Genomic DNA, 17,715 nt, shown 5'->3' with positions numbered 1-17,715 from the left:
AGGAGCCTGGTGGGCTACAGTCCAATGGGTGGCAGAGTTGGACACGACAGCACAGCACAGGCTTGACACCATGGAGTCACCTATGACCCCTGCTCCTCTTAATCCTCCAAAGTAAGTCAGGCACAAAGGTTTGACTTTTTTGCTAAATTTCTTATTCATCTGCCCTTTTATCTCCAATCCCAACTAGACTTCTTCATGCCTGTTTATTGCAAAAACTCTTCAGCTAGATTTTGCTGAACCCAGATTTGTCTTCATAAACTCTAGCAGAGCTGACAACTGCCCAGTTGCCACTTTGACCATATGATTCCCTTCAGAAATGCCTTCAGTGGCTTCCATCCTCAGATCACGCTCGTTTTCCTGATTTAAAGGTACTGCCATAAGTGACCAGGATACAGTCAACTTCTCTGTATTTACTACCCTCAATTCTATTTGGACTTACATCCTTTATGAACCAAAGGCAGACTATCCTTTTAATATATGCCTTTCACCAAATTGTAAACCATATATACACATCATCCAAATCAACTTCTACTCTACAATCTCCTTCAAATGTTTAAGGACTAATGCAAAGTCCAACACACATTTTTCAGTTACTCCCATAATGTATTCAATTATGTGTCCCTGTGGTTTATTACAGATTCTTCTTTATCCAAGCTGAATTTGTGTGAGATTCAGCTGAAGAATCATGGTACATTTCCCATACCATAAAGTTCACTGTAAATCATAGATATGAAATAAATATTTAATGACTGATTGACTTACAAATATAAGAAAGTAACTGTTTTCAACCTAAGCGATGATTTGATCCAACATTCAGGAACTTAAGAGTGATTTAAGTAGTAATCAGAATTTCTACTCTGATCTTTTTGACTTTCTCTGTGGCTCGAGGCAAGCATTTTAGCTATTTTGGACTCATTTTCTTAATCCAAAAATGGAAGTAAGACTTGTCATCTGTCTTATTCATAGAAAGTGTTGAGGAGTATCCTAGTCAATGCAAAGCACATGGCTAATACAAAGTTTAATAAAAATGATAAATAACATCTATTACGAAATTGAACCATTGTTCAATTTCTTCTGCCCTTTCAGTCCTTTGATTCAATATTCTCTCACTGGAATCTGAGAGCTGTGATTTGAGAAAGTGCTTTACTAATAATCATAGACTTTCCACATTAACCTTTTCTTATCATTAGCCACACCTGGATGATATCAAATTATTCTTTTAAGGAAATCAATATATCACTATAAATACAGAGAAACATCTGGTAATGGGACTTCAGATTAGGGAGACTTGGGTATGGAAAAACTGCATCAGAGCAAAATGGCAAAATGGATGGTTCCTGACTTCAGTTCCCCTCATAGAAAGAGTGACTAGCAGTGCACACAGACAAGATGCCTTTGTGAAGATCCCAGAACATGGGGACGAAGCTGAAGCACACACCTGGACCACAAAAACCAAGGAAAAACATATTAAAAGGGTCAGGGAACTTGCTTCCTTTTGGCCAAATCTCTCCTACCCCAGGCCAGTATGCTGCCACACCAGGAGGTTCCCCTTCCCCACCAACTTGACCTGTAATTTCTCCAGGGAAAAAAGGAGGGCCCAAGGCAGATACCCAGCTTCTCCAGCATGCAGAAAGCTTCCCAGGAAACCCTCTGAGGTATTGCCTCATGGGATTTCCCTGGGGAACAGCTAGAATTGGGATGGAGGAGCTTACAGATCTTGACAGACAACTTTCTGCTGGTGGTGACGCCTGATCCTAGATTCCAGCCAGCAGCTCTGTCCATCTATGGACCCAAGTCGGTGGCCCTGTCTAACCAGACAGCTTAGTAGGAAGTTTTGCTCAGTTTCGGTCCACAGCCAGTAGGCTGTCCCAGTGGCAGGGCCAATTCTGTACACTTGCCTAGACAGTGAAGCAAGTTTGCAGCTTCACTCAGCTGCTAGACAGAGCCTCCAGCCCTGCCTGACCAGCAAGCCCAGCCAGAGACCTTGAGCAGCTGTGATGCTCACCCTGGAACCCAGCTGAGGCAGAGAGCCAAGTTGGCTGCCCCAACCAACCACAGTACATAACTTCCAGTCCCATGGCATGGCATGGGAACCCAAAGCATGACCCTAGGCATTCTCGTGTTGAGCCCACACTGCCACTTAAAGGCTGAACACAGCCATCTTCCTCTTCTGGGCAGAGCCCAGCCAGCCACCCTTTCCCAGCCATGGTATGTAGACTGAGGCTCCATGTGCCCAGGAAACTTGGACAGCAACCCTTACAGATCACAGACTCCAGCACCACCCAACTGCAAGGTACAGCTGGAGGGCCTGCTCCGCCAGGGATCCCAGCCAGAGACAAAGAGTGAATTTCAGCCAGCAGACTCCATGATTACAGACTGCAGCCAGGATTGAACACAGAGTCCAACCAGGGGCACCATCCAGCTGGGGGGGCATGGCCTGATGAACACAGATTCAAGTATTGTGAACAAAATACAAGCAAATGAAATTCAACATTAAAAGGATTGTACACAATGACCAAGTGGGATTTATTTCAAGGATTGTAAAGATGGTATGAATCAATGCAAATCAATAAATAGGATTCATCACATTAATAGAATGAAAGATTAAAATCATATGATTTTCTCGATAGATGACGAAAAGGCATTTGATAAAGCAGAATACCCTTTAATGATAAAAACTCTCGAAAGATTGGATACAGGAGGAATATACCTCAACATACACATGCTCGGCAAACCAAACAGCTAACATCATATTTAACCGTGAAAAGCTGAACGCTTTTGCTCTAAAATAAGGAACAAGAGTGCATACTCACCACTCCTATTCAAAGAGTACTAAAAGGCCTAGCCACATCAGTTAGGCAAGAAAGAGAAATAAAAGGAGTCCAAATCAGAAAGGAAGACGTAAAATTGTCTTCGTTTGTCGATGACGTGATTATATATTTACCAAAAAACTCTTAGACAAATACTTTCTGATCTCACTAATATGTAGAATTTAAAAAGTCAAATTCATAGAAAGCAGGTTTATGGCTACCAGGGACTGAAGGGTGGCAGTAATGGGGAGATGGCCAAAAGCTACACATTTTCTGTTATAAAACGAACACATTCTACACATGTAATATACAACATGGTGACTGTATTAACAATACTGTACTGTACACTTGAAATTTGCTAAGAGAATAGATTCTAAATGTTGTTAACACAGGAAAAAGCGGTTAGTGTATGAGGCAAAGGATGTGTTAACTAACCTTACTTGATAATCATTTCATAATATGTATCAAATCATCACCTTGTACTAAACTTACACAATAATATTTGTCAATTGTATCTCAACAAAGCTGGGGGGGCGGGAAATGGTATCAGAGAACTCCCTATTTTCCATGGATCTGTTCTTTAAATAATCTCAAATCGTTTTTGTCACTTTACTTCCCAATTGCTCAAATAAAATTCTTGTTCTCTTGTCGGAAGTGTCACTTTTCATCAATTGTTGATTATGAAGAGTAGAAAAAAAATACTAAACATTCTTCTCCGTATTTCTACAGAACCAGAAAAATTTCAAATATTTATGGTATTGACATTTTAAAAATTAACCCATTAGAGTCAAATGTATGATACTTTTACCTGTGAGACAATGACTCTGTTATAGTAGGTCATTCAAGGTAGACTTTTATTTAATATTTTCATTTGGACAAAAAATAAATTTAGAAGTTAAGAAGAGATGTAAATTATAGCACCAGAGGACTACCTCTCAAAAAAAAATTACAAACCTTTCTAGAGATGATAGTTGATGAGGTTCAACATTGTAGATCAGATGTGATCTAACTTGAACAAAAGAGGGGAAAACATGCTAAGGAGAGCCAGCAATAAAATTCCTGGAAAAAGAGATTTATCTCTTTTGTTGATTACACATTCCTGTAGTTACTTTCTCTTTCAATATTATATGTTGAGCCTATTGTACTTTGCAAATACTTCTGGCAGTGTGAACTAATTAGATAAGATATAAGAATAACAAGAAAGTGGTAAAAAAACAATTCATCATTTACTACTGAAATAATTATATTTAGAAACTTTGCAAAAGGGTAAAATTTGAAATTTTGATAAGGTTCAATGTTCACGTCACATGCGAATTTCATTTGTCTCTACCATCTCCATCATACTGGGTAAAGACCACAATTTTGAACGTTGCCTAATAAGTCCTCTGCAACTGCTCTTCTTCTTTGGAAAGTACATTATGATTTTGTGTTGTGCTCTAGGAACACTGATCTTGCATCTATTTCCTTTAACAAATGTTGCTTTTTTTGGCTCAGGGCCTTTATCACACAGACTGCTTTGCCTATAACCCTTCTCATCCCACTTCCACTTTACCTGGTGAATTCACATCGTATCATTAGGAAAGCCTTCCCCAACCTCCTAGACCAGATCATATCGGAGTATACTGCATTCTAGCACCTGAGATTTACCTTAATTCTTAACAAGACATATGAGTGATTAAGGGAAAAATATCTATGTCCTCAACTTTTTGAATCATAGGCCATACTAACTCTTAAGCACTGTATCTCTAGCATCATTATATTGCTTGGCATAGGGCAGGTGCTTGAATTTTTGTCAAATCAGTAAATGAATAATTAAACTTTGATTTTAATACCTTAAGTAACAAATTTGAAAGGAAAATGACAATGTGGGAGTGAGAAATAAACATAAGTTTAAGATAGAATCCAGAACATGAAAGAAAGAAAGTTTTATGGTGTATTGAGATTTTAGAAAATGGAGTACAGAATGATAATAATGACATATTGTATATTTACAATGTTAATTACTATGAGAAAAGTAAGATTAGTCTCTTATTTTTAACAAAAATTAGAATGAGAGGAAAATAACTGGCTTACTCATACATTTCTTAGGGTTATACTCATTTATACTTACCAATTTACTTTATTATAGCTAGAGGGTATTTCAATTTTTATAGTAATTTAACCTGAATTAACACCTTTGAAATTCTCTTTCATGTCTTTCAGAGATTAATAAATCTTCAAAGCTAAACATTTAAAAGGTATTGAATCCTAATTATATTTTTATTTCTAAATTCTTTCAAACATAAAACATTTTAAGATCATAGTTTTGAGTTAATGTCTGCTGGGGACCAGGTGTTCTTAAACTTAAGACCATAAAAACAATAACGTGGCTATGAAGACCCAACCTTCAAAGTCAGATTTCTAGAAAGTCTGAAAATGTAATTCCAGGGCATGTGGAGGCAAAAGCAACAATTCAGTTATTTAGGACCTGCCTACCCATTCCAGGATCAGTTCAGTGCAGTTCAGTTGCTCAGTTGTGTCCAACACTTTGCGACCTCATGAACTGCAACACGCCAGGCCTCCCTGTCCATCACCAACTCCCAGAGTCCACCCAAACCCATGTCCACTGAGTCGGTAATGCCATCCAACCATCTCATCCTCCATCATCCCCTTCTTTTCCTGCCTTCAATCTTTCCCAACATCAGGGTCTTTTCCAATGAGTCAGCTCTTCGCATCAGGTGGCCAAAGTATTGGAGTTTCAGCTTCAACATCAGTCCCTCCAATGAACACCCAGGACGGATTTCCTTTAGGATGGACTGGTTGGATCTCCTTGCAGTCCAAGGGACTCTCAAGAGTCTTCTCCAACACCACAGTTCAAAAGCATCAATTCTTCAGTGCTCAGCTTTCTTTATAGTCCAACTCTCACATCCATACATGACCACTGGAAAAACCATAACTTGACTAGATGGACCTTTGTTGACAAAGTAATGTCTCTGCTTTTTAATTTGCTGTCTAGGTTGGTCATATACATCAGCTCAAATTTTTATGAATTAGAAACAGCCTAAAATTCACAGTAGAAAATGATTAGATGTAGTTCAGGTGCAAAGTCATTGTGAACCTAAACCAGGAGGTTTAAGAGCCTAATTATGTATTTTCTAATTTTTTAAGACATTTTCAATAAATACATTTCTAGTTATATTCATTAAGATAAGTATATAAAATAAGTATAAATACATATCACATGGTTTGTATTTCTCTTCAAGTGTTTAAATTTAACAGGTGCAAAAGTTATTAATAGTTTCCTTTCTTATTGTTCTCCTAAAATATATTAGGAAAAAGTGCTACTTAATCTCCTGTGTCTACTTCAAAGAGAAGCTGAATCATCAAAGATATAAATTTTCTGTCTATTTCAGACCATTATTTGTTTTCATGCTACTGTTATGAAAAAGATACCTTATCAAGACTGCTGCTACTGCCAAGTCGCTTCAGTCGTGTCTGACTCTGTGCGACCCCATAGACAGCAGCCCACCAGGCCCCGCCGTCCCTGGGATTCTCCAGGCAAGAACACTGGAGTGGGTTGCCATTTCCTCCTCCAGTGCATGAAAGTGAAAAGTGAAAGTGAAGTCGCTCAGTCGTGTCTGACTCTTAGTGACCCCATGGACTGCAGCCCACCAGGCTCCTCCATCCATGGGATTTTCCAGGCAAGAGTGCTGGAGTGGGGTGCCGTTGCCTTCTCCCTTATCAAGACTATAGGAACCCAAATATCTTTCATGGGATGAGTTCATAGTAGGTCATTTGCCATTTTTTCTATTCAAGACCCACTTAGCAACATGAACTAGCAATGCAGGAGGGTGTAGAAAGAAAGAGGAGGAGAAAAGAAAGACTGAAACTCTCCACTTTTCTTATGTTCTGAAGGTAAGACATTTCATAGAACTCCACAGAATCGAAAAGATTGCTTAAAGGTAATACAAACTGCTTCCAAAAGAAAAAAACCTTACAATGAAACCTAATAAATAACCATTACTGTTCATTTATTGAATGTATGAATCTAAAACACTGAAGACTTCCCAGGTGGTAAAAAAAACCACCTGCCAATACAGGGGACATGTGTTCGATCCCTGGTACAGGAAGACTGCACATGCCAGGAAGCAACTAAGCCAGTGCATCCCAAGTACGAGCCCGTGCTCTGGAACCCGCAAGGCACAACTGCTGAAGCCTGCATGCCCTAGAGCCCGTGTGCTGCAGCATAGAGAAGCCACTGCAGTGAGAAGCCTGCACACTGCAAGTAACAGTATCCCCCTCACTGCAACTAGAGAGGAGCCCCCCTTGCCACAACTAGAGAAAGCCTGCACACAGCAATGAAGACCCAGCACAGACATGAATAAATAAATAAAAATCAAAAAAACACTGGGTACCTATTATATACTTCAGTTGAGTAAAAGATAACTACATGTTGCAAATCCGGGCAGAGAAAGGAATTAGGCAAAATCAATTTCAACGCTGTACTATGAGTTCCACTAAAGAAGCGTAGTGCAGAAGATGAACATGGTTGGCAGTCAGATCCTAATCCAACTTGGAAGATGGAATTAGTGACTTTGCTATGGTTTTTCCTGTGGTCATGTTTGGATGTGAGAGTTGGACTGTGAAGAAGGCTGAGAGCCGAAGAATTGATGCTTTTGAACTGTGGTGTTGGAGAAGACTCTTGAGAGTCCCTTGGCCTGCAAGGAGAGCCAACCAGTCCATTCTGAAGGAGATCAGCCCTGGGATTTCTTTGGAAGGAATGATGCTAAAGCTGAAACTCAAGTACTTTGGCCACCTGATGCGAAGAATTGATTCATTGGAAAAGACTCTGATGCTGGGAGGGATTGGGGGCAGGAGGAGAAGGGGACAACAGAGGATGAGATGGCGGGATGGCATCACTGACTCGATGGACGTGAGTCTGAGTGAACTCCAGGAGTTGGTGATGGACAGGGAGGCCTGGCGTGCTGCGATTCATGGGGTCGCAAAGAGTCGGACACGACTGAGCGACTGATCTGATCTGATACTCAAACTTGAATGTTGGGTAGCAGTATGCTATGTTGGGTGTAGAACATCAATGGGGGAGGATAATATAATTCCTGTAGGTATCTGCAGAATCCCTACATTGTTTCAACTATGTCAGATGAAATAATGGTATCTTTTTCTTTGTTAGACTACTAAAAAGGCATTCAATATTGTGGCAGAGAATATGGAGGTGGCCATTTGCAGCTGGAGAAAGAAATGTGGCAAATTATGGAAAATACTGCATGCTATACAGAAGTATGGGTTTTACCCACCCAGGAAAAAAAGTTAATAAATGTGAAACTATCGAGGATTTTTATCATCGCTGTGTTTTAGAAAGAACATCCTGGGGAAAACATGTGAGGCTGAATTAGAGATAGACAGGAGATAAGACTTTTGTTAAGACACAAGAAATAAGAGGACCGAACTAGGACAGGCAAAAATGGAAGAGAGAAGTTGCTAGATATTTCAGGGCAAAGGACAGATGAATGTAGGCCATGAGGAAGAATGTCTACAGTGTTGCTGAATTCACCACCACTTTCAGGGTTTAGTATAGGAAATTGTTTTGAAGTGAGACACTCCAACAAATTTACATAATTAGTGAAAAATCCGATCATTAAAACCAAAACCTTCAATTTAATGGAATGTACACTAAAAAATGTATGCTAAATAAAAACACAGCATAAATTTTTTTGGTAAACTATCAAATGTTTATTTAATTTCCATTTAAAGTATTTTCTACTAAAAATATGTACAAAAATATGTATTCAAAGTTTGAACCAGAAGCATGACAGGTATACATGTACATAAATACAACTGAAATAAATGCAATGCAACACTAACATCATATTGCACCAAAATTTATTCCACAAGAAAACACATGCATCAAGAGTTTCCACCAGATGAATGCACACTTATTTCATAGTATCTTACCACTTACACAAATAGCCCATAAACACCATCTGGTAGTGTGATTGCTGTACCAGAACTCTCCCCAGAGGGCAATCATTAAGCTGTAGAAAAATCCATTTTATTTCACATATCACATGCTGGTATAGGTATCAGTGCCAGAGAATCCTAAGAAGCACTGCACACTCCACAAATGAAAGTCCCTTTGCATCATTTGAATTTTCATAAATATCTTAGTACTTCTATTGTCTTGGAATACAGATGCAGAAAAGGAATTTTGCACCATAAGAATTTATCAATGGATACTGTGTAAAATGTGTATAAAATACACACAGTCCCATTTGCCAAGGTTCACAATCACAATGCTAAGAGGCAGAAACACTGCCGCAGATGAGGACCAGTGAGAATGGTGAGGCTCTCTCCCTCTGCCCGACTTCTCATTCTTCTACTTGAGAGCATCAGGCCAACCCCACCTCCCTCCCTCTTCCAATCAGAGAAACATTCCAAGGTCTTGGGGAATGCATTCCAGACCCAAGTTAATGGATTAGGCTGGCTGGCTGGTCTATTCATTACAATCTAAGCCAGATCAAAGAGACAGCTGCCGACACAGCCCTCCAGGGTAACCGAACTCTTTTCCCACTGGGCTAAATTGATTCCCTTGGTGCAAATTACTGGTTCTTGCCAGAGACTATGAAAGACATTTAAATACATTCACATATAGTACCTAATAATATGTTAATGAACATACCAATACATATGGATATTTTCTGTCCCTTGATAGTTGAAAAAGAAATTATTGTTACCAGGTCAAATCTGAACAAAAAATTCACTAAACCCATTTTTCATAGGGTCGATACAGTTATATATATACAAAAGACAACATGAAAGATTCAAAATGAAATGAATTCTGAGTCAATAAGTAAAAACCATCTCTACCAGTGCATTGCTACCGTCTATGAAAACTAAAACCCAAGCACAACAAAGCCCAGCATCAAAACTTTGATAGCAAACTAGGAAAAATTAAGTTCTCAAAGCATCCAGTACAAGAAGTCCTTTGATTTTCCTCTTTGTGACTTGTATTTATTATAAAACTGCAGGTAATCAACATGTAGTATCAGTTAAACAATTCTACACCACGTTTGTCCACCCTAAGAGAAGACACTGCATTACATGGTAATAAGCAATGTTTTTTGTTTTGTTTTGTTTTTAATACAAAACATCCAATGCTTATGTTTGCAAAGTTCCCCAAATACTGAGAGGTACCACTGACAATTCATTACTATAGTGCTATAATCCATCTACAAAAAGATAAAAATTTGGGGCAAATGCCTGTGTTCACAATAAGCAAGAATAGAGTGATATGCCATTCTTGGAACATGGATATTGTCAAAAGATGAACCCTGTTTTCAAGATATAAGCATCAATAGTTTAGTTCTAGATTTATAACAGTAGTAATAACATTCACAAGGGAAAACCATTAGATAAAACATTTCTCCAAAAAGAGGATCGAAATAATCCCAGACTTTAAAAAACAAAGAAGAAATAATTCTAGACCATTTAAAATCTTTGAAGGGTTCTTGTGGTTTGTGTGAAAACCATAGTTATATGCTTCCAGAGCAATTAAAAAGTGCTGTGTGGTAGTGTTTGAAGTAATTGACATACACAGTAGTTTAATGTAGATAATTTCTATTCTATTATAATCATACATTCATTTGAAACAATCTGTGTTTTACTTTTCCAAAGTATTTTTACTTTATAGTCCATTAGTCAGTGAGTGAAGATTTGGAATGAAGGAGGAATGTAAGGGAAAAAATAATTCAGAAATCCTTTAAAATAAGACAGTTCAAACTCAAACCAGGGAACCGTACTGCATCACCCTCTAGTGCACTGTGAATGTGTTTCCAAGTGTGCACAGAAAGATGCTAATCAGTAGAAATAAGCTGAGTCCAACTTCACAATCCTCATTTAAGTCAGGCCTCTCAAACCCAACCAGCTACACAGCTGTGACATCCAAAGGCCTAAACTGTTTTCCCACAAGATTCTGTGCAAAATACCCTGTTGCACAAAGTACTCAAATACAGTCACTACTGCAAATGAGATAAATAACTGTGCGTTGGTCTTTTTTTTGTCTCTCTCTCTAGCTTTCAACATGCCCTTTAGAGGCTTCAACAAGAGGTAACAAGAGTCCTTGTTAGGACTCAGGAAGCAAATCTTCTAACCAAGAAAATTAATTCACTTGAAAGTCATACTTTCAAAAATAAAATCAGTAGTGTATCTGTTGAGGGAAAAACGTATGCTCACTTTCAAACCAGTGCATCCATCTGTATGGGCTCCCAGACATCTAATGTTCCACAGTTTCTCTTTCTTGAGAGATCGTTATCTATACAACTGTTAAGGCAGTTATTGATACTATAAATGTACCCTTGGTCCAAGTAGCCAAAACACACACAGGTAACAGATAGCTATCTGGAGACTGTAACCATCCTCCACCAGTATTTTAAAGCCAATGGTAACAAAGAGAAGGTTGTGGGGACTCCTAAGTACCCACAACTAACCGAAGTGGTAGCTTCATGCTAAGAATATCAAGTAATTGTGTAAAAGTAAATTAAGGCTCACTCTTATTTTGAAAATAACTTGTCAAAAAAAACGAAAAATAGAAAGAATCACTGATTAACTAAAAGGAACAGAGAAATGCTTCAAAAATATCACGTATCCTGATGAGGTGACAATATCTCACAACATATGGAAAATTGATGAACTTTCTATGAGACCATAATGAACACCTTTGTGAATTTGTATCAGATCTAAAAATAGATCAAGCATTTATTTTTAGATGCCAACTAATTTCTAAATGCAACAGAAAGAAGAAAGGATCATCTCTCAAAATTGGCTATTAAAATATCTTCTTAAGTACAGTACTAATAATACCTAGAGGTTACACTTTTAGGTAATATATATATTGAGATATGTTAAAAAATAGTTTATCAGAAAATTAACCTAAAATACATTTATAGGTAATAAACTCTGTCCATGGGATTTTCCCAGCAAGAATACTGGAGTGGGTTGCCAGGCCCTCCTCCAGGGGAATTGCCTGACCCAGGGATCAAACCCACCTCTCCTGCATGGCAGACAGATTCTTTATTGCTGAGCCACCAGGGAAGCCCTAATAATTATTTTATATATAAATAATGTAAACAGAAGCTGTCAAAATGACTCATTATCTACTCTAATTTGCATCCACCGTGAGCTTCTCGTCAGTTACACAATGACATGCTTTGATTCCTGACTTTGAATGGTTAGGAAAGTTAGGAAATGTAGCTCTGTAAACATGATCAATACCAACATACAGCATATTACACAGGGTAAAATGAAGCAGGGTTTAACTGAAATCAAATTTCTTGACTCATCTGCATTCAAATCTCAAATATCTCCATATTTCTTTCCAAACTAAGAAAAAGAGCTACAATTAAAATCTCATTCATTGTTTTCCTATCATTCAGAATTGACACATAAAATGTCAAAAGTGCAACTCTCTCCTTATATACTACATATAATATGTATTAGGAGAAAGCCACTCTATAGTTACAAAGAGATAATTTAATTAACTCACATCTATATTCCTTAAAAAATATATCCAACAAATATCCCATGCTTATTTCTAGTGGAAAAAGGAGTGAGAATCCTTTGTTCTCTCTCACAGGGACAGATGCAGATTTTGTAGGGCCAGAAATAAATATATAATTTTGCCAATCTTCTTCAAGAAAAGTAATACAAAATTCTTAATGCAAAATGAGATACAGGACCCTAACAAAGGCATGTCTAAGTGACAGGCACTGAACCTTACATTTCATTAGCTTTTAGGGGTATCTGTGTACAGCAGTTAATTTTTACAAATTTCTCTGACTATATTGCATAATGTTAGACCAAAGTATTGCTACCTCCAATCACATACTACCTTTCATTTCCTGCTACTCTCTATCAGCTTCTATCTTTTCATAACCCATTCCTTGACTGTAAGAAACCAGCTACAGGTCAAAGGTGCGCCCTTTTTCAGTTAGCATTACATACATCTCAAATACTAGAGATAATGAGTTTCCTGAAGACTGATTCAGTTCAACATGGAATTCTATTGAGTTATGTAATTTTTACTCATGTTAACCATTTGTTGATATATCAAATAGCAATGGGGAAACAATTGTACCAGACACACAAAACAGTCTAGAAACTTCCTTCAACATATATTATCTTAGTGTTAGAGAAACTCTCATGAGCTGCTAATGTAACCTAATACTCTGCCCTAATTTTGCACCTCACAAATGGGATAGATACAGTACAAGTATGTATGCAAATATGTATATATTTTACATATGCAAATGTGTGTATATACATATTGTTATATGTATATAACAATCTACTGTTTATGTTTGGCCATCTTTTCTAAGACAAATCTTTAATCTCCTAATGAAAGACAAGAAGGGAGTTTATTTCTAGCTGACCAAGACACCATTTATAACGGTCAGTTTTCTTCATCACACAGAAGAAAAAAATCTCAGAAAAATAATCCAATATTTTTTAATGGGGGTCAAAAACTTTTACTGAAATATTCATAATTGTGTGAGGAGAGTCATTCCATTTCATCTATCAGACTGCTTGAGCTTTGGAAGTCATTACTAGGTCCATTTAATTCATAATTAAACACTTGAGAATCTATGTTCCAAAAAAGCAGAACATTTGAAAATGTTATATTAGTTGTTGTAAACTATACTGGCTACTTACACTTTTTGCATTATAATAAACTGATAAAATGTATCTAAACATTTGAAAATGTACATTGGTACAAATATATCACATGCAAAAGTTCAATATATAAAATATATATATGAGAAAATTTTTCCTAAAGATATGAGAAAAAATTATTTAGTATAAAAATACACATATACAAAAAAGTGTGTAGGAGAGTTTTCAAACTAGAATCTGCTTGACATAAAACCATTACGAATAAATGTTGTGAATATTAAATGAATGATTACAGAAGGTCTGTGTCTTGTCATGATGTATCTTAAGAATAAGTAGAAATACAAATTAATCATCACTTTAAAAAAATTGCTGACTTTCCATCTCATTAAAATGGCATTACAATTAGAAATTTAACAATGATAAAATCATTTTTTAAAATGATGAAAATAATGTGTAATCTAGTCAATTTGTATAATGATATATTTAAAAGAGAAAGTGAAAGTGAAGTCACTCAGTTGTGTCCAACTCTTTGTGACCCCATGGATGGTAGCCTACCAGGCTCCTCCATCCATGGCATTCTCCAGGCAAGAGTACTGGAGTGGGTTGCCATTTCCTTCTCCAGAGGATCTTGTCCCAACCCAGGGATCGATCCTGGGTCTCCGGCATTATAGGCAGACGCTTTACCATCTGAGCCACCAGGGAAGTCCTTTAAAAGAGAAACTAGAACCAAAACTAAAGAAAAAATAAAATGAGGAGACCTATCTGTCACTGTTGATATAAGCACATTAACCTCAGGAATAATCCAGAAGTATACAAACTTCTCCATGATGCTTCACCATTATTTTTTTCCATTGGGGGGAAAAAAAATTCCAGAAGAGTTTTCTGGTTTAGATTATATGGGCCTAGACTAGAAAAAATAGTATACAAGAAATTTGTTTTTACTTTTAGCAACTATTTAGTGGGAAGAGACATAGACAAATGGGTAAAAGAAGTATAAATTTCACATCCAGTTTTAAGAACCCATGGTAAGAGAAAAGGAAGGAATTTTTATAAATTCATTTAAAGACCCAAACACTAGGTTTGGGCAAAAAAATTTCAATCTCAGATATATATTAAATTGAAATTTAATTAATTAAATTTTGAAATTGAAATTAATAAACTGAAAGTTAATGAATTGTAATTGCCTCAAATTATCAACTGTCTATGAACCCAATATCCGTCACTAATTTTAATCAGTATAATTTTTCCAAAAATTCTTTTTTTCACATGGACAAAAATTAAAGAATGAAAAATATTCTGGCTGTGACTATTCAATCCAAGACTTGAGTAAGAGTTAAGAAATTTCATTATATTATTCTTATTTGAAAATTCCCTAATGTTTTCTAAACCTGGCATAATAATACCTGCCTGAATATATACACTGCATGCAGTTTCTTTGAGTGAATTTGTTATTAGTTATCTCTTTCACAAGTTGAATGATAATTAAGGTGAAGAGATTACTGACCAATCCTAAATGCAGAAATGGAAAATTTTTTAGAAACATCAATTGTAAATCTTATTTAGCGGTGACATTTCTTCCTTAGCATGCGTGCATGTTGTCACGTCCAACTCTTTGAGACCCCATGGACTGTAGCCTGCCAGGCTCCTCTGTCTGTGGGATTTCCCAGGCAAGACTACTGGAGTGGGTTTCTGTTTCCTTCTTCAGGGGACCTTCCCAACCCAGGGACTGAACCCAAGCCTCCTGCATATGTCTTTTCCTAATTGATCTGGACAGTTTTGCCCAAAGAGAAAATGTACAAACTGTCAAAATTCATCACCGTGTAAAAACAGCTATGAAATTAAAATATTATTCAGAATCACTAACAATGTATACAGATCTATAGATCTGGGCAATATATTTTGGACATTTTCTCTCTTGGTGATTTCTGTCTTCTGTTGATATTGTTAACTTGAAGATTTAAAATGCACATATTTAGATAAATTTATCAAAGAGTAAATTATTAGTGAAACACATGACTGTGCTTAAGAGAATTTAATACCAAACTGACTATTGCTTTACTCTACGAAAGGTGCTACATCCTCTCCTGATCAATTAGGCTACCATGAAAACAAAATGGCATGTATCCATGGAGCTTCCTGATAATGAATGAATAAAAAAAATCCTAACAATATTCTCAAGAACATTTTTTGCTTAAACATAATTCCTGGATTTGCCTCCTAAACAACAACCCCTAGAAGCTCTTCTCTAATGGATTCATTAAAATTATGCATACTCTCTCTATTCTTTGTTCAAAATGCTCTGGATACAATCCATTAAAACATGAATGATATCTAAGTTGGTATCTATGGGAAGCAGTGCTATGCCCACGTAAAATAAATTTCTTTCCACTGTCCATAACGATGGCACACACTTTTCTTTACCCAAAAGAGTAGAAACAATTTTCACAGTACAGTCATCTACAGTACATAAAAATTGTTTTTACAAAACCCTTATATGCAGAAAACATCTCAGTCTTCAGTTTGAAGGTTCTTAGCCATAAGATATCTTACAGACAAAGATGACTAGAATTGTACATTCTACAGTCTTTTCCCCTAACCTCAACAGGTAGGTATAGGGAACTCAATGATCATATGAACTTATGGTATATCTACATATCAGCTTTCTAGAACTACATGGAGTAATAGTAACTAAATTTCTTAGTAACCACTTTGAAAACACTGGAAAATTAAATAGAAATAACCAATTCCTTTCATCCATCCCCATAGTTGCAATCCTCTGGATTTTCATAAAATGGAGTGAAGATCCATTTTTTTGTTTGTTTGTTTCAGCCTTTGGACAGAAACAAAGCCAAGGATTGAATGCCAAGATTTCAAACGCATTAATTCATAATTTATGACAATCTTCTTCTGGCACAACTTCCAGTATTATTTGTAATGTTCTGGTTATAATGTCTACAAAGAAATAAAGAAGACAAATTTAAAATGCATGGATGTCAGAAATGCATACAAACAACAAAATGCAAGTTATCTGGGGTTGAATATTGAAAACCCACAACCACCTATTTCATAGAGCACTTTCAAGAAATATTTATTTCATTAGAATCCTATCATGTTCAATTAATTTACTTGTCACCTCTGTAACTTCCTATGATGGCTTCTCAGCAAGAGTACATTAATATTTTGTGTTCAGATAAAGACTTTTATTCATGAACCAGGAGGCTGAGAATCTTTTGAGACAATCGGACCAAGGTATAAATAAATGTTCAAAACTACACTTCATCTTGAGTCTAAAATTGGTTTGTTGTTTTTGCACCTACGAGAGTACATCCAATTCTGCAGCAAAATCAGAAGAATCAGAATATAATTTCCAGTCTCAACTTGTAGTATGTTATTGAGCAAAACATATTATCTCCTAGGTAGGGCCTCATTTGCTTCATCAATAGAATGAGGGACCTGGGAATGACAACAGCAAGACAGAGGGCAGGGATGCTTATCTTCTCCCCCTAAACCAAGCAAACAAAAAAAGAAAACCAAGAACAATAAACAGCTACAAATGGAAGAAAACAGCTCAGGCAAAGCTCTAGACAATAAAGCAGCAGTAGCAAAAAGCATGGCGAGCTCAAAAATCAAGGATGGCCACATGGGAAAATAAAGGGAGCTTTTTTCCCCCATTACCCCATTTCCCTGGAGGGAACTGCTAGGCACCGGAAGGAATCCTTTCAGAGGAAGGTCACCACATGAGGAGGAGAGCAGAAGGACCACAGCAAGCCTCACCATCATGGGTGGTAGCAGCTTTGGGTACAAGGGTCTCAGTCTTCAGTGATGCTGACCCTAGCTGATGGAGCAGTCTGTAGCATCAAGGCTCTGGGCTCTGGATCTACTCCCAGAGGCTGGAGCTGTTGCCAGAGTGAGACCTACCCTCAAGGGGCCCAGTTGTTGCCATGCCCCACTCTCACAGATTGGTACCACAGCACACCTCCCCATATGAGACCAGAGCTGCCACTGTTCTTTGCCCACCCCAGTCCCAGGCTTTGCTCCACCATTACCAAGGCAACCTTCCTGGCCTGAGCCCTGCCTTGGCGGGTAGTGGGGGTTAAGACTCAGATCCATCATTGCTGGGACTAGGCTGCCTGTACCCTGAGCTTCACCCCTATCCCAGGTTGAGGCTCTTGAACCATCACTACCAGGAGGGCTACCCATCAGGTTTCAGGTCAGGGCTCTGACTCATCAAGGCTGGGAC

At 37.4% G+C, this 17,715-nt stretch overlaps 1 protein-coding gene across 1 annotated transcript in view; it reads right to left on the bottom strand.

Moving 5' to 3' along the window:
• Window positions 1–8,516: 8,516 nt before the first annotated feature.
• SLC7A11 (solute carrier family 7 member 11) overlaps window positions 8,517–17,715 on the bottom strand; it is an 87,312-nt gene continuing 78,113 nt past the window's right edge. The window contains exon 12 of the mRNA XM_061384179.1: window positions 8,517–16,427. Coding sequence (XP_061240163.1) covers window positions 16,360–16,427 — 68 coding nt within the window. The 3' untranslated portion in view covers window positions 8,517–16,359. The remainder of the gene's footprint in view (window positions 16,428–17,715) is intronic.

Source organism: Bos javanicus, chromosome 17 (genome assembly GCF_032452875.1).
Source record: "Bos javanicus breed banteng chromosome 17, ARS-OSU_banteng_1.0, whole genome shotgun sequence".
NCBI classification, from domain to species: domain Eukaryota; kingdom Metazoa; phylum Chordata; class Mammalia; order Artiodactyla; family Bovidae; genus Bos; species Bos javanicus.
This window is presented reverse-complemented; position numbering and strand designations above follow the sequence as displayed.